The 17,783-nt window shown below is 44.4% G+C and overlaps 1 protein-coding gene and 1 long non-coding RNA gene across 7 annotated transcripts in view; one reads left to right on the forward strand and one right to left on the reverse strand.

The window, feature by feature from the left end:
• ABL1 (ABL proto-oncogene 1, non-receptor tyrosine kinase) overlaps window positions 1–17,783 on the reverse strand; it is a 136,036-nt gene that overhangs the window by 31,839 nt on the left and 86,414 nt on the right. The window contains exon 1 of one of the 4 annotated variants that reach the window (XM_035015604.1): window positions 12,982–13,152. The exons of the other annotated variants lie outside the window; for them this stretch is intronic. Coding sequence (XP_034871495.1) covers window positions 12,982–13,060 — 79 coding nt within the window. The 5' untranslated portion in view covers window positions 13,061–13,152. Of the gene's footprint in view, window positions 1–12,981; window positions 13,153–17,783 lie in introns of those variants that run through there. 4 annotated transcript variants of the gene reach the window in all.
• The window catches only part of LOC118017581, an 85,468-nt gene continuing 81,793 nt past the window's right edge, over window positions 14,109–17,783 (forward strand). For all 3 annotated transcript variants that reach the window (XR_004681191.1, XR_004681192.1, XR_004681190.1), the window contains exons 1-3: window positions 14,109–14,228; window positions 14,892–14,994; window positions 16,552–16,627. This is a non-coding gene — a long non-coding RNA (uncharacterized LOC118017581). The remainder of the gene's footprint in view (window positions 14,229–14,891; window positions 14,995–16,551; window positions 16,628–17,783) is intronic.

Below are 17,783 nucleotides of genomic sequence, written 5' to 3' on the forward strand. Positions count from 1 at the left end.
TCTGTAACACTGCCACTTCCTAGAGTGTAGAAAAGCCTTAGTGATGGGTTAAGCCCTGTTCTTTTGAGTATTTTACATGGGCTCTAAAAGCACGCCTAGCACCATCATGATCAGGGATTGATCAATTAACCAAATAAAGCCGGTTAAGGCAAAGAATTATTTTTTTATTAAAATGTTTGATCTACCCCCCCCCCACCTGATTGTGTGTTGGTTTGCTGGCCTTGACTGCAGGGGCAAAGCCTGCCCTTTCGGGGGTGGGTATGTGGTGACAGTCAGAGCTTGTCCCCATCATCTGGCTTTCAGCTTCGGTTTCCTGCAAGGGGAGAAGACTTGGATTTATATCTCCGTGACCCCAGCACGGTCCCTTCCAAACGCTTAGAGCTGGCTCATCCACACCTGGTCCGGCAGCAGTGTTTAAAATCACCTGCCTTTACTGAGTCTGTCTAAGGCATCCATCTGAATTATCATAGAAACAAATCTCTTTTTACACCTGCATTTCACTGGTTTCATATTAACCAAGTAAATAAAACAACAAGTGTATCTGAAGATCTGGAAAGAAATATAACTGGCTCGGAGAGGGGGGTGGGAGGATGGGTTAGCCTGGTGATGGGTATTAAGGAGGGCACGTATTGCATGGAGCACTGGGTGTTATACGAAAACAATGAATCATGGAACACCACATCAAAAACTAATGATGTACTGTATGGTGACTAACGTAAGATAATAAAATTAAATTAAAAAAAAAAAAAGAAATGTAACTGGCTCTTGGTGTGGCTGGGCAGTGAGTGGCAGAAGACTGCAGTGGGCCCTGGGCACTAGGGAGGCAGCTTTTACAGGAAGCGGAGATGCTGGTCAACCTAGTAAGTTGGTTAAGTGGAAGCGAGTCAAAAGAGTTCTATTGTCATTATATTAAGTAACACCATCAGCCTGAGGATTCTCAACATAAAAGAACTCTTGCATATCAACAGAAAAAGATAAATCCCTCCACTATGGAAAAATGAACCAAAACCATGAATAAGCAATTCACAGAAAATTTAAATTACCATTAAACTTGGAAAGCATGTTAGCCCTGGCTAGTAATCAAAGAAATGCAAATTCTTCATCAAATTGGCAGGTACATTTTCTTGAGGCTAAGTCAGTGTAAGACTTCAATGAAATATAACTCTCATACAATGCCAGTGGTTGCTGTAGAAATTGCCATAACACTTTAGGAAAGCAACCGGAAATACAAACCGAATCTCAAAATAATTCCATAACCTTAGATCCACACAATTATTTCTATATACTGATTTTTAAATAGCAGCACAGAAAAAGTACAAAATATCTATCAACAGAAGGTATGTTAGCTTGTGGTCCATCCGTAATACAGAATATATCCATAAAGCCATTCAAAATATTTTTAGAAAAACCACCACTGGCTTGGGAACATACACATAATAATGCATTGTTTAAGTGCTCGTACTACAACCTGTTACATACAGCATGATCCCAATTTTATAAAAACTGAAAAAAGTACAGAAGGAACCGCACCAAAATGTGAACAGTAGTTATTAACCCAGGGTGGTGTGTTAACAGTGCCATTAAGAGTGGTTCACGTGGGGTGGTGGGATTATAAACATTTAAAATTTCCTTTATTCTCTTCTATATTATGGCCTATTTCTCACAATGAATGGGGATTGTTTTTATAATTCAGAAAACAATGACAAAAATAGAGAAACTGCCATCATAAATAAGAGCCAGCTGACACTTCCCTAATTGATAATCTAACCTGAAAAAGAACCCTGGGGAAGCAGGAATCTCCTCGAGCTGTCCTGAAAAAACATTTGAGCACTTCCCTCTGGAGTCCTGACCTCCCGGCCACGAGCACACAACTCTGGCAGACCCGGCCCACACAGGAAATTAAACCAAAGTCATGAATACAGAAATGCTTTTCTTCTCCAGTGCCATTTGACCTCTTCTATCAAGCATTCTGCAGCATCTGGATTGGATCAAAGTTACATAATCAGGGGAAGTGGCCTAGAAAACACCTGGACTAGGCAGAAGGCCGATACTCGCCCAGGGGTGCCTGTGGATTTGCAGTCTGGAATGAGGAGGGACTGTCCCTAACATGGAGACCGCTGCTGGGAATTTCATGAGAGGGGATGAGCCCTTTGTCAGGAAGGAAAGGGCCTCCCACTGCTTTTTGATTCAACAGGACGTCAGGAAATCCAAGGCAGTCTCTCGATTTTCCTCTCCAGTTCTTGCTCCATTCCACAAATTAATGGCCAAAGCCCAAAGGGAAGTATTGCTCATGCATGCCTCTGGATCGAGAGGCTGAAGTGTAGCCAGAGCCCAACACCAAAACCTTCCAGTTAAGTCCCAGTCCAGGCTGATGTCAAAATTGACTCACAATATATAAATGCCAAGTTCCTTGCTTCGTTTCATAGTGAACTATGCACATCAACCTTAAAAATGATCACAGCTTACAAGGCCAATACTGCAGAATGTTCTTCAGCCTTCCTGGCTTCACGTAGGGACTTTCTGCCAGGCCCCAGATCAGGAAGTTAGACCCCTGAAGAAGCCCCAAGGCTTCATTCAAAAGACATGCTCCAAAAGAGCTCCCCCTCTTCTGTTCTTCCGGTGGATCTTTTGGCTATGGTTAAGTCTTGGGAAAGGAATTTCAGCATCTCCTATCATTCTTACTTTTTCTTAGTGAACACGTTCTGCCGCATCCTTTCTGAGTCATATTTTAAATCTATTTAAGGGGCCCCTGGGTGGCTCAGTTGGTTAAGCGACTGCCTTCGGCTCAGGTCATGATCCTGGAGTCCCGGGATCGAGTCCCACATCGGGCTCCCTGGTCAGCTGGGGGTCTGCTTCTCCCTCTGACCCTCTTCCCTCTCGTGCTGTCTCTCATTCTCTCTCTCTCAAATAAATAAAATCTTTAAAAAAAAAAATCTATTTAAGATTTGTACCTTCAAAAGTGCCTCTCACCCCTTTTAAGACCTTTTTGTTACTATTTTACCATACTGTTCATGAAAAGGCTTCCACTCACCCATAAAACTCACTCAGTTATTATTAATTAGCCAGCTGAGCACCAAGAATGGTGATAGCTTAAAAAAAAAAAAAAAAGGCCTCCAGGGGACACCTGGGTGGCTCAGTCAGTTAAGCATCTGCCTTAGGCTCAGCTCATGATCTCAGGCTCAGGGCAAGGATCTCAGGATGGAGCCTGGTGTCAGCCCCCATCAGCCCCGTGTTGGGATCCCTGCTCAGCAGGGAATCTGCTTCTCCCTTTCCCTCTCAAATAAATAAATAAAATCTAAATAAAATAAAATAGCCTCCAAAAAGCTACAGCTTTAACCATGAGAATATCAAACTGTTTAAAAATCCAGTAAGAATAATGCCACAAAATTCACTGGGCCTGTGTGTGTTTAACTTATGGTATTCTAATGGCCTGCGTCTTTAAAGTGCAATTTAAAGATAGTTTTATATGAAAATAATCCTTTCTTAAAATTGTGTGTCACTGATCAGAAATGTTCACAGAAGATTCTCCGATATGGCCTATCTGGTCTAGACTTCCAGGGGCTGCCCCTGAACCCCTTCCGTGGTCCAACAGGAAGAGAGGTAAAATGTTTGTGAACTCCAGGAGCCTTGAGGCTACTTCATAATCCCAAGGGGAGGGGAGATTTCACTTCTGGGAAAAACAGCCCTGGGAAGCTTCCCACCACCTTCTTGTAGGTGCTCCTGCCCCCTGTCCCCTCCTAGTACAGAGCACCCCACACTGTGCAGCTGGCCCTTCAGGGTGGAGGAGGGGAGAGGGCAGGGCGTGTTGGGCATGAGATACATTCCCCTTACTTTAGCTCGATTTCAATTATTTAAACCCTTGCTGCTTTATTCTTATTTCCTTTGTGGGCCTTTCACTATTACCCTCCAGTTCAAGGAATCTGTGTAATTCAGAAATCTATAAAACAGATCCCTCAAAAAAGAGGGAAGTCTTCGTGTTTTATTTCAGACTCTGTTCCAACTGATGAGATCATGCTCAGAATATTCTCAAGTCAGTATACAACAGTCTCATACAACTTCTTATAATATGAGCTTAGAGAAAAAGTATTATTTCCCACAATTTGAACTTGATGAAAGTCATTGTATCTACATTATACATGGTCCTTTATTTTGTAATTTACACCCTCACCCAGAGCAGTTACAATTATTTAAAAAACGAGCTTAGTTGAATACAGCCTTGGCCTTAACTTCACACTCGACAAAATTTTCCCAGCACCCCAAACACTGCGTTAGCTGCTGGGGAGCAGGGCTAGGGCAAGATGGTAATGATGCAAAGAATCACCACACAGCCTCTGTTCCTGTGGGAAGAACAAAGCTAATGAAAATGTACACGGCCTCAACAGCAGCTCAAATCCAAGACGGGCACTGCCCTGTGGATTCATTTATAACAACACAGACATTGAGGGCCAGGAGTTGTGAAGGGACCAGCTCACTGGCATCCGGAAGGATGTGGATCCTGAACAAGACCTCGCTTAGCAAGGGAAGCAGGACTAGGACAGGGATCCAAGGCTAGCCGGACACACTGAGGCTACTAAGGGAGGGGTCTTCATCTGGGCTGGGCTGTGGCCCCTCTGGTGATGTCTGCCTCAGAAGTCTGCAAATGCAGAGAACATAGAGGATTGCAAAGGAGAACTGTACTGAAATAGTCCTCAAAATCTTTAAAAAAATTAATTTGTGATACAGTACTTCTTTATTAATGCATTAAATATATGCTTCTTTATTAACACATGAGATACAACATCCAGGAGAAACTACTGTCATTTCAAAGTAGTGATATGTGCATCAATCACAACTGTTAGATGACATAAAAATATCTGATTTCTACCAGTGACAAAGTCACAAGTACTTCTAATATTACTGTGCTTTGTTACCTACATTCTTAAAAAAATGAAACACTAATTTTCAGTTAGAGGTTAGTGAAATAAAGTTCTAATATTTCCCCATCCAAGGACATGGAGCCCCTGAGTTCTATCCCAGACCCCAAGAGCCTTCCAGGTTAACAACTACACTACAGATGTGATTCAGTAGAACCCCAGTAATCCGACAGGGAGAGGGGCCTAGAAAAGAGGCTGCTATAAATTAGAAGTCCAAATTATGCAACTTTCTTTTTAAATAAATGCAGTTTTATCATACTTCCCACTTATGGGCATTATAGGCAATAAGTTAAATAGGTTTCCCGAGAAACCTCATTTAAAAAATAAAGAATAAATAAAATCTTAAAAAAATAAAATAAAATAAAGAGTAAAAAATAAAGTTATTTAAATTAGCCCAAGGTTTAAATATTTCCCCTGGAATCTGTTTACATTATAATGTCCCTAGCCAGTCAAGTTTAGAAAACAGAATTCTCCATGCTAACCTCTGTTTCTATCAGCAGTCCAAGTATTAAACCATTCTGAAAGGTATTCAGTCCACTCCTTCTACCAAAAAGTAAAAAATAAAAAAAAATTCTCTATCACCTTCTGAGACTCTGTTGTCAAAGAAGCCTATAGTACCTGGAGATGGAGCATAATAAAGACCCATATGAAGGAACACCCCACCATCCTCAAACCACTCTGAACACGATGCTTACCCCTCGCCAACCCCCACCTCATCCCAGCTAAGTGTACATCCACACTGGCCACTTTTCCTGCTAAATCTCCCTCATTGGTCCCATCCTATCCTTGCCCACCACACCCCAAACTGGTTCCCCCCCTTGACCTTGCCCTGCTCCATTCGGCCTCCACACTGCCACCAGAGGGGTCTTTCTAAAATGCAAGCCTGACCAAGTGGCTCTCCTGTTAAAATCCCACGGAGATGGCTGCTGGCAGAGGCAGAAGAGGAAGCCCAGGACGGCTCTGCCTGTCACTGGTAGGCCACTATTTACCAGCAGGGTCACCTGTGGCAACACAAAGAACAGAGCAGTCAAGTGCCTTACAGGGTCGTTGGCAGTCTGCAGATAACATAGAAGACACTGCTCCTAGCAGGTAACAGGCCCTCAAAAGATGGCTGGGGTTGTCCTTATTACCACCACTGCAGGAGAAGTCCGAGCTCCTGAAGTGGGCCCAGAAGGCCCTTGACGGGCTGGTCTGGGGCCAGCTTCTCCCACAACCCTTAGTTCCCCATTCCAGCCTCCCCAAACCTCTAGCGGTTTCCCCTTCATCTCATTGGTAAGGAATCTGTAAGCCTGGGCTCCAGGGTGGACAAGCCGTGTGTAAATCTCAGTCCACCATGTCTTGGAGTCAGTACTTTCCCAGCCTCAGCTTCCCAGTTGCACAACAGGGCCACGATGGTATCTACCTAGCCAGGCTGTCAGGAGGACTCCATGCACACGGCATGCAGAGAATTTCTGCACAAATGCCAAGTGTGGTACCTGATCTTAGGGCCCTGCACTACAGGGCAAGTACTCCCTCACTTATTATTGTCCCCACAATAACGTGAACTCTGGGGCAGAGCCCAGCGTTCCTACTACAGTCTTCACCCCCTGCTTCCTGCAAGGCAGTGCATAGAGCACCACTGGGTGTTTCTTACAGCCAGCCGCTGCGTAGAACGCCCTGCACTGTCTTCAGCAACAAGGTAAAACATTAAGTCATGACGGAAAAGTGCACCTTAATTATGTTAACCTGCAGTAAGAACAGCAGAAAGAGAGCAGGATGAAGAGAAAAGGCACTTCACCGGGGAAGCTTTTGTAAAGATCTCAGAAATGCAGTAATTTTTTTTTTTAATGGAATGTAAACCATGGTCAAGATCCTAAAACAAGGTGCAACATAAAAGTCCATTTCTCTGTGCTTTCAAAAGAAACAGGACCTGTTATAGCCCCAGAACAGGCAGACAACACCTCCACACACGTTCTGTCTGTGGGGGAGGAACAGTTCACGGAATCCCTGCACTGGCCCAGATTCTGTTTGCAGTGAGCCCCTAACCATAGAAGCATTTTTATTCTGTCACAGGCCATTTGCAGCAGACTGAAAGCCTCCCCCTCTGCCTGCCAGGCCTGGGAAGCACTCAATTCACATTTCCTGTTCTCTCCTGAAAGGGTCATCAAGGACTCCTGGGTCAGTTTAGACTCACTGAAGAAAAGGGGCTACCCAGTAGCAGGTAGTATCCCCAGAATGTCTCATTAGCCATTATTATTCCTATTGCTAATCTCAGGGAATGAAATGTGACCCAAAAAAGGTATCTGAGTGCCCAAAAGCAATGGCTAATTCTATCCATCCCCCACATTTATCAATTTTCAGATATGCAACATACAGTGCTACTAGTTACATTTGAGGACTGGTAAGATTGATAAGGACTAGGTCTTTAATTTTTTTTAATATCTATCTATCTATCAGACAGAGAGAGTGAGCACAAGCAGGGGGGAGTGGGAGAGGGAGAAGCAGGCTTCCCGCTGAGGAGGGAGCCCGATGCGGGGCTCGATACCAGGACCCTGGGATCATGACCTGAGCTGAAGGCAGACGCTTAACGACTAGGCCACCCAGGCACCCCAAGAATTAGGTCTTTAAGGAGAATTTTTCCCCTCTGGGTCTCTTCCTCTGCCCACCTCCAGCCATCCTCCCTCGGTCCCCTGTCCCCCACACCTCTTCTCATCTGTGTTCTCTCTTTCTGGTCTCAGCCTTTCTGTCTCCCTCTCCTCAATTCCCATCTGTTTCTCTGTCTCCTTCATCTGTCGGTCTGTCTTTCCTGTCACCACCACCCCAACACAGATAGTATAATAAAGTATCTACGGTGTGGGTTAAGAAAGAAGGATCTGAGAGCCAACTTCAGAGAATAACAACTCTCATCATCTGAGGGCAAAGTCAGACTCTCAAATGTCGGTAATTAGCAAGCTATTTTCCCACATGTCTTTGGAACTATAACTTCACTAGGCAAGAAAACAAGATTGACCATAATGTGCTTTGTGTTCTTTTTTTAACCAGCGTAACCTTGGGCCCGGCTGACTATAAAAAGTGACTTAATCTGCCCTCTCTGAGGCTTGAACTCAGGACATTTGGATTATGAGAATGATGCTCTGTCAGCTGCACTAAGAGGGCAACCTAAGATTGACCATAATTTGGTCATTGTTAAAGCCAGGTATGGGTACAAGGAGTTCAATGGGCTATCTGCTTTTCTTACAGACTTAGAATTTTCCATTAAAAAAAAAGATTTATTTTATAAATATTTCAGTGTGTTTAATTATGATCCACTATTACACAGGAAAAGTTAAATTCTTCCAATATCCCATTTGATCTTTAGTTCTTGTTGTATATATTTTTTTATTTTATCTTTTCCAGTTTTATTGAGATACGACTGACATAAAACATTGTATAAATTTCAGGTGTACAACATACTGACTCGATACATGTCAATAATGTGAAATGATCAGTTACCACAATGTTAACATCCATCACCACACAGTTGCAAATTTTTTCCTTATGATGACAACTTTTAAGATTTCCTCTCTTAGCAACTTTCAAATATACAATATAGTACCGTTAACTACAGTCATCATGTTGTACAACGTTGTTATATATTTTTAAGCTTATCCGTAGACAATTTTTCCCGTTTCTATTTCAGATCAGTGATTATACTGGCAAAATTATGATGATTTTAGAACAAGGTAATGAGTAGTATGAGGTCTTCAGTTTTCACGTATTTGCAGCTGCAGAAATACTGCCTCTGGAGAGAAAAAGATGCCAATCACGAACTGATGGGATTTCTTCTTCCACAATTAAAACATTCACCATGGGCATAAGAAAGGATCAGAGGGGGGCACGCCTGGCTGGCTCAGTCAGAAGAGCATATATGACTCTTGATCTCAGGGTTGTGAGTTCGAGCCCCATGCTGGGTGTAGAGATTAGGTAAATAAAAAAATAAAAAAAAAAAAAAAAAAAAAAGAGAGAGAGAGAGAAAGGATTAGAGGAAGGGAGGATACTTTTCCTTAAAACCAATGACAGGAAGTATTAATTCTATGCATCAAAGCAAACTTGGAAACAAACTGTTTTGTTAACAAGAAAAACTACGGGTAGGTTCAGCTCATTTCTATCATGCCTTCAGCCAATGGAGAAACTGGCAATGCCAGCATTTTAGACTGCTAAGTATTTGTTTAAAGTAACAGCTAACGTGCTATAACATCTTACTCTGTGCTGAACAATTTAAACAAAATCTCTCACGCAAACCTCCCAACTCGAGAAGGTAGGGACTACTACGAGTTGTATTTTGGAAATGAGAACACCAAGGCTCAGAAAGCAGCATCCCTCAGCTCAGCAGGCAAGCCCGGCTGGCAACCAGGCCCAGGCAGCTGGCTCTGGAGCCATGTTCCTCACGTGAGACTGGGACTTCTGCAATACCCTGACCATAGAACCATCTGGACTTAGGGACATCTCAAAGGAACTGCATGTCAGTATAAATACAAATATTTAGCATCTTATTGGTTTCAAAACTTTCATTGGAATCCTCTCCTAGATCCTCAAAACAATCCTCTGAGGTGGGCTGGATAGAGGATGTTTGCTCTTAGAGGTAAGTAAGGAAGCAGAAAAGCTGAGAGGTCAGACAAAAACTGGGCTCTCCTGACTCCAAATTCAGAAGTAGTTCCAACCGAAGTGAAATGGGGCCCTTCTCCTCCTCTTCTCTAGAAACCTCATAGCGCTGGTGTGAGAATGAAGTGAGGATGTGTATGAAGTGCTTAGTGCCGAGGCCTGTCACATCAGAAATGCTCAACAATTTTAATGTAACCTCAAATGAGAGGACTGGCTGGCTTTCTATTAGGTTCCTGAAAAAGCCTCATATTTTCTTTGTTACTACACAAGGGAAGCATGTGATGACCTCAGAATAGAGTATTTAGAAAGAGAGCATGAGCTTCTCTGAAGCAGAAGTTCTAACAGTGTATCTGTGTGGCTGGCACCACATAAAGCATCCACCAGAAAGTTAACTGCTGAAAAGAGGCATTTAAAAGTGGGCCCTTAAAATAAATTTACAAAGTTCAATTAGAGTTCACTTCACAAGACATTAAATTCTGATTCCACACTACAGAACTAGCATATCCACGTACAACAGTCATGCACAACGTATGCAAATACAAACATGAACAAAGAAAACTGGGAAAAAAGCAAATTCAAATGGCTAGTATTCATGTTTTCTTCCACATCTCTAGGGGGAAGAAATAATCAGAAAATTCAGTGTTTGAAGTAGACCTAAGGTTGTAAAGCTAAATGTGGTCATAGTGAAAGATGTTGCTATAAACATACATTTTCACAGAGTTGGAACACAAAATTCAAATGCTATAAATACTTGTTATATGCGTAGGATATTCCCAGAAGGATACACGAGAAACTCTGAGTGATTGCCTCTGGGTATAGGGAAACTGGATAGGAGACACAATTACTTTTCACAAAATACCCTTTTAGAATTTTTTTTATCATGTAGAACTATTTTAAAATATGTTTAAAATATTCTACTGGTAAAGATAATCATTTTTACTTCTACTGGCAAAGATAATTTTTATCAGCATTAGTTTTCTAGAAAAGAAAGAATACCCTATTTCAGGCATTTGAGTGCTTCTTGAAGATACTATTTTAACATCCAAAGAGAGTGCCAAAGGTCACAGTGACAGTTAGTAAAGCACAGAACAGCTAAAACTGGGCTCTTTAAAACTGGGCTCTTTAGAGCCAGACAGCATGGGTTCAAATCCCAACCACCACTTGCTAGCTCTGTGACCTCAGGCAAGTTTCCTAACCTTTTGGTGCCTTAGATTCTTCATATATGAAGTGGAAATAACCAGAGGGCCATCATGAGAAACAAGCACACTAAATCACACAGGATGCCAAAATAGAGCTTGGCATACAGTAAGCATTTAATTATTTCTTTGACAGCTAGGCCTGGGTAGCAAGTAGATGTGTGTTCAAGTTGCGTTTATGGCTGAACCCTCTTTGACAGAATGGAAAACTTGACCATATTCAATTCTCTCTGTGACCTGAGCTGCCTGAGCCCTGAGTGGGTGTCAATAAACACTGATTGATTGATTTAGGACGTCAGTAAAAACGGAAAGACTGGATTACTTATCCAGATGTTGGCAACTGTTCTTCCCAAGAGACTCATAGCTCGTCCAGTCTTCAAGAAATGATCACTGAGGTTTGTTAAATTCTCTCCACTTACAAAACAATAATTCCATTTACTTTCTCCAATTAAATACACTAGCAAAGTAAGGGCAACTCAGTAAGAAGAGAGAATTCCTATAGTGATTCCTTCCTAGATGCAGCCTTAACCCAAGGCGGTCTGTGGTACCACAGCTGGGTTTTTTTGAGACTCAGTAGGCTACATTATTTCAGGACAGGATGGAATGAGACATTTAGGATTAGATAACCCCCCAAACCCCAATAATTAAAGCAGCCAGGTACACACTAAATCTCTAGTTTACGCCAAGAAAACAAAACAGTATCACAGCTCTTCTGTGACCTAAACTTTCCTCCAACTCTGCAGCTACAAAAGTCTGTTCTTCTACTCCACGGAAGGCGTCCATCTGCAAAATGGAGATGATAATGCCTAACATTAACTGGATACAGATGTAAATGAGAATGTGTTCAGAATTTTGAGCAACTTGGAAAATAAGCGATGGATTAACTGAAGATTATTTTGGCTGCTTCAGATGCCAACTTTTGGGGACAAATAAACCATCTCCTCCCTCCAAATGCCGAGTTTTATGAGCCTGCTCCAAGGTCGAAAATCCCGAACAGGGAAGGGGACTGATGGATGTATACATACTGTGGCAGCAAGGGCAAACAGGTTTCACCTACCACACTGGTGCTTAAGGTTTAAGCTGCTTATGTGACTTCAGGCAGACCCTCAAGTCAAAAAGAAAAAAAAAAAAAGGTGCCCGGTGAGGGTGTGGGGTGTTTAAAAAAAAAAAAAAAAAAAGTTGTAAGGAAGAGAGATTAGACCATTTATGAGGCCTTCCTTTATTTTTCCCTCATTTTAAAAAGTAAAACATTGCAACTTCATGGCACTATAGCAAAAATCATACTTGTTCTAAAATGACATTTACGTTTCTATTCCTATTTTAAGTCCTAAGTGAAAACGACCGAGAAATGCCAGCAGGATTACGCCCGGGATGACCAGTCCCTAAATCAGATCGATTTCCTCCACTCGAAGCTACAAAATGACGACCACGCACCATCCCAGTTCACTTTTTTTCCGTTGTTACTGGCACAGAAAACGAAAGACAACAGGAAAGAAGAACACAGGGGTGAGAGAAGGAAAGTAGAATGGAAAGAAGGCAAAAGTAAGATGCTCCTGGCTCTGCGCTTTATGGAGCGAACCTAACATGAGGCTCCCCCTCCCCTGCCAAGTACTCTGAACTCATTCACAATGCCTTCCTAAAATCTGTAATTTCGCTTCCCCCAACCCCGAAAAGGGAGAATTCCTAAGACCTCTTCGTGGTCTGCATATAACACTGGTTGGGGGTTGTGAGCGTGGGGTGTGGGGTAGAAAGATCGCTTGAATTCTGTATCCATAAATGGTAGAGCCGTGTTCCTTTGTACACGATCCTTAATGAAAATCACATGTTTCACAAACACGGGTCGACCTTTTTGACACATAATTCCCAATTAACGGTAGAAATTCCACAACGTGGGCTCACAAGGCCGTTCGGGCCTGTAGAGTTCGCTTTCTCAAACTTCCTCAGGGAGAGCCCCGCGGCTGGGGGCCCGGCGACACCGCCATCCCGGCGTGGGCTCTCCCGGGGTTAGGGCGCGGGGAGGACCGGAGCCCCGCACCCTCCCGCTCGGCCCGCAGCGCCCAGGCGTGGTCGCAGGCAAGACAGAGGAAGAGCAAGAGAGGGAGGGGGAGAGAGGGAAAGGGAAGGGAGGGCCAGGGAGGGCCAGGGAGGGCGAGGAGGGAGCGCGCGCGGGCGGGCGCGGCCCGGGAAGGCCCGGCCCGCGGCCCCGCGGCCCCGCGGCCGCCCTGATCCGCTCCGCGCCGGCCGGCGCTTACCTTCCAGGTAACAGCTGGAGGACGAGGAGAGCCCCTTCTTGGATTTGCAGCCCACCAACTTCAAGCAGATCTCCAGCATTTTTGCGTGCCGACGGCCTCGGGGCCGGACCCCTCCCCGCGCTCGCTGCGCCGCGCACTCAGGCCCGGCACGCCCCGCTGGCCCCGCGCGCCCTCCCGCGCCCCGGCGGCCCCGCCACGCCGCCTCGCCGCCACCCCGCGCGCCCGCCCATGGCCGCGGCCGCGTCTCCGTCTCCGCTCGGGACGCGCCTGTTAACAAAGGGCCCCAAGCCCGGCCCGCGAGGCCCGCCCCCGCCGCCGCCGCCGCCGCCGCCGCCTTAACCCTCTCGGCGCCGCGCCGGCCGACCGGCCGACCCCACTCTTCCCGGCCATCGCCAGGCCCAGGCCGGCCGTGGCCCTCTGCCGCAGTCCAAAACCAACCCCGGGGCCGGCTTCTAAGTCAACGGGGGGTCTGTTTTTAGGTGCAGCATCGAGTGGTTCTCAACGTTGGAAAGTCCTAAAGTCCCAAGAAAGACACCGGCTACTCGGGCTGCCGGGAGCGCAGGCCTGCTCAGCACCACCTTTGGAACCTGGAGCATCTCTGTGGCGAGATGCCCCCCAACCTGCGCCGCTAAAAGCCGAACAACGCCGGTGCGCGGGGCTCTGGCAAACCCTGGGTCCCCAAGATGTTGGCGAATAAGGCAAATTCCACTGCAGTTACCAATACTGGTCTCATTTATGTTCACTGAGTTTACAGTGATTAAGGCTAACTCAGTGGGTGTATAAAGAATGAATAATCTGAGAGCTAGAACCCACACGACAACCTCACAGGTATGCAAGACATTTGTCAAATCATACATTCATACTAGGAGGTGGCTGGAAACGGAAGAGAAATAAGTTCGAATTCAAACATAATTTCTGATTATATGTAAAGGGAATTCAGCTTCCACAACAAGAACCCATGTCATAGAGGCAGGACCCGTGCCTTCTTTTCTTTCTTTCTTTTTTTTTTTTTGAAGATTTTTATTTATTTGACGGAGAGAGACACAGTGAGAGAGGGAACACAAGCCGGGGGTGGGGGAGTGGGAGAGGGAGAAGCAGGCTTCCCGCGGAGCAGGGAGCCCGATGTGGGGCTCGATCCCAGGACCCTGGGATCATGACCTGAGCCGAAGGCAGACGCCAAACGACTGAGCCACCTAGGCACCCCCCGTGCCTTATTTTCTTCAACGGGGAACTTTTTTCCTTGTTTGGTAAGTGCCAGGGGTACTATTATTTAAAACCGATTTCATTGCTGTATAGAGCCGAAATCTTTAGAACTCTGGTTAGGACTGATAATATACGTTATTATAACATAAAATAACAATAATCACAACAGTGTATTACTTGGCATAAGGCCAGAAATCTAGATCGGTGGGAAATAACAGGGAACCCAATCATACCAAATCATTTAATAAAAATCAGATGTATTTCAATAACAATAAGAAAAGGCATTTATTTTATTTAATCAATATTTATTTAATAGAGTGTCAGATAACTGCAACACAGAAAAATTAATGTAGCTCACATCTTAGAACACATGAATAATGAGGGAGGATATTTACTGAGACCTTACTGTGTGTCAGACATTTATGAGAAACATGGGCCATTCACTACAACATTGCATTTGCACGATGATCCTGTGAGGAAAAGAGAATCATTATCCCAATTCTTCAGGTAAAAGCCTATTGGTTGGAGAAGTCAAGCACCCTGCCCAAGGCACCATAGTTGGAAACCAACCCTGCTCTGCCCAGTTCCAAGGATCAGGCTCCTGACCAGTAGATGACACAGCCCCCTCCCATCAACAATAAATCCAAGTAGATTAAAACCTTGGATTTCATTATCTTTGGTTAAATAGCTAACATCATATATTTCAGAGGAAGTGCTGGTTAAGAGGCTCTGGCTACGAGTGGTCAACCCCAGAAGGCAAAGCTGGACTCACTTGTTACACTTTCCAGCCTATCCTGTAACAACAAAAATGTGGGTATCTTGGGGTGCCTGGGTGGCTCAGTCATTAAGCGTCTGCCTTCGGCTCAGGTCACGATCCCAGGGTCCTGGGATCGAGCCCCGCATCGGGCTCCCTGCTTGGCGGGAGGCCTGCTTCTCCTTCTCCCACTCCCCCTGCTTGTGTTCCCTCTCTCGCTGTGTCTCTCTCTGTCAAATAAATAAATAAAATCTTAAAAAAAAACCCAAAATCTGGGTATCTTGGAATGGCTAAGTAACAAGATCTTCATGTAGGTCTGCCAAATATAGCACATAAAAATTCACAATCGGACTGGATGTGACTAGTGTGTATCACAGGGGTTCTCAGCCAGGGCATCATTTTGTCCTTCCAAATTCTGATCAATGTACAAAATGTGTCTGTCCTGCAAATGAGTGGACCTATGTATGGTTCATGCTGTGGTACCAGCTCAGGGCTCATGAGCACCTAAGAAAGCACAGCCCAGGAACTAAGTACGCAGTTCCCACCACCTGGAGACACAAGTGACGTGCACTAACTGTGGATGCTATCTAGGTTCTTAAGGCACTGTCATTCTGCTAGAGAGCCCGCAGGGAGTGACTGCTGACTTGTTTAGTGTTGTCTTAAAACTTTCAAACTCCCAAGTGTAAAGCCAAAAATAAAAATCAAAGGGTGCCACTAGCACAAACTGAAAAATACAGTATCTGTTTTGGTGCCATTCTGGAAAGTTCAAGGGCTTTGGACCAAACTATAATAAAGTCTGTCATTGATACAGCACTTCAGATTTAAAAAGCTATAGCCAGGGGCGCCTGGGTGGCTCAGTCGTTAGGCGTCTGCCTTCGGCTCAGGTCATGGTCCCAGGGTCCTGGGATCGAGCCCCGCGTCGGGCTCCCTGCTCCGCGAGAAGCCTGCTTCTCCCTCTCCCACTCCCCCTGCTTGTGTTCCCTCTCTCTCTGTGTCTCTCTCTGTCAAATAAATAAATAATATCTTAAAAAAAAAGCTATATCCAAATTGGCGGTTTAATGCCAAGAATTATATATTAATAGGCATTTTTGAAATTCTAACCATATCCTTGAATACTATCAGTTAATATAGGCCCAGATATTTGTTTGCGTGTCCTGTACTTTATACTGGATGTAAGTTTATTTTAAAAAGCTAATGACTATTACTAATATTCTCTTGAGTCTACAATGACCTTATCCTCTTAAGTCCTCTTAAAATGAGTAATGCTTATAAACTGTGTCCAAATCTTTAAAATTATAGTTATAAAACCATGCAGCAACAGGTCTGGCAAAACACTGAATTAGCAACAACGAATATTGAAAATTTTGCCTAACTGTACACTACCATATCAGACTGGACTATTCTTTCCTGATCCAGCTTTTGATAGTTTTGAAACTCATTTGCAAGATACAAAAAGCATTGTTACAAGCAAATGAAAAAGAGCCTCTATCTTCTTCCTAGAATGAAAAAAGGCCCAAGAAAGCTTCCCGTTAAGCAACCTTAAACCCACAGGCATTAACTTAAGCAAAGAAATGAAAGACTGTGAACTAACTTGTTTGTTCTATTGCATTCAGTTGGGGAAAGAAACAGACGTTTAATATGCGCCTGATATGTGCCATACACAAGGGTCACAACAATTCCATTTCACAGGTAAGGAAACTTGAAGGGGCCAGGAGAGGGTTCTGTCCAAGGTCGCACATCCTGGAAGTAGTACGGTCCCAAAGCCCTGACCTTTCCAAAATGGCACATAATTTTCAATTTAAGTGGAAGGACAGTATGAGCAAAGCTAGAGGATGAAATAAAAATCATTAACTGTTAGGTTTTTTTTTTAAGATTTTATTTATTTATTTGACAGAAAGAGAGACAGTGAGAGAGGGAACACACAAGCAGGGGGAGTGGGAGAGGGAGAAGCAGGCCTCCCGCGGAGCAGGGAGCCCGATGTGGGGTTTGATCCCAGGACCCTGAGATCATGACCCGAGCCAAAGACAGTTGCTTAACCGACTGAGCCACCCAGGCGCCTCTAGAAAAACTGTTTTAAAAGAAAACAATTCAGGGGGTGCCTAGGTGGCTCGGTTGGTTGGGCGGCTGCCTTCGGCTCAGGTCATGGTCCTGGAGTCCCGGGATCGAGTCCCAGGATCGAGTCCCGCATCGGGCTCCCTGCTCGGCGGGGAGTCTGCTTCTCCCTCTGACCCTCCTCCCTCTCATGCTCTCTGTCTCTCATTCTCTCTCTCAAATAAATAAATAAAATCTTTAAAAAAAAAAAAATTCAGAGAATTAGAACTATTTTAAAATATTTTAAAATGTAGTAAGAATATTAAGAAAGAAAGAATTTAGGTCCTTAATTAAAGTATGTGATCTGAGCTGTGTTTCTGAAAGTATAGTCCATGGACTTTTTTTTTTTTTTTTTGAGAGTGAGCGAGCGCATGCCCAAGCAGGGCAAGGGGCAGAGGGAAAGAGAGAATCTCAAGCAGGCTCCATGCCCAGCACGGAGCCAGAGATGGGGCTTGATCTCACAGGTGCCCCTATGGACAACCTATTTTGAATCACCTGGGACACTTGCTTAAAAGGCAGACTCTTGGGGGTGCCTGGGTGGCTTAGTTGGTTAAGTGTCTGACTCTTGGTTTTAGCTCAGTCATGATCTCAGGGTCATGGGATTGAGCCCCGCTGCAGGCTCCCCACTGGGCTGGAGCCTGCTTGAGATTTTCTCCCTCTCCCTTCCCTTCTGCCCCTCCCCTTCCTCACGCACGCTCTCTCTAAAATAAATAAACAAATTTTTACCCCCAAATAAATAAATAAATTAATTAAT

Source organism: Mirounga leonina, unplaced genomic scaffold (assembly GCF_011800145.1).
Source record: "Mirounga leonina isolate KUSES-001 unplaced genomic scaffold, KU_Mleo_1.0 Mir_170, whole genome shotgun sequence".
In the NCBI taxonomy this organism is placed as follows: domain Eukaryota; kingdom Metazoa; phylum Chordata; class Mammalia; order Carnivora; family Phocidae; genus Mirounga; species Mirounga leonina.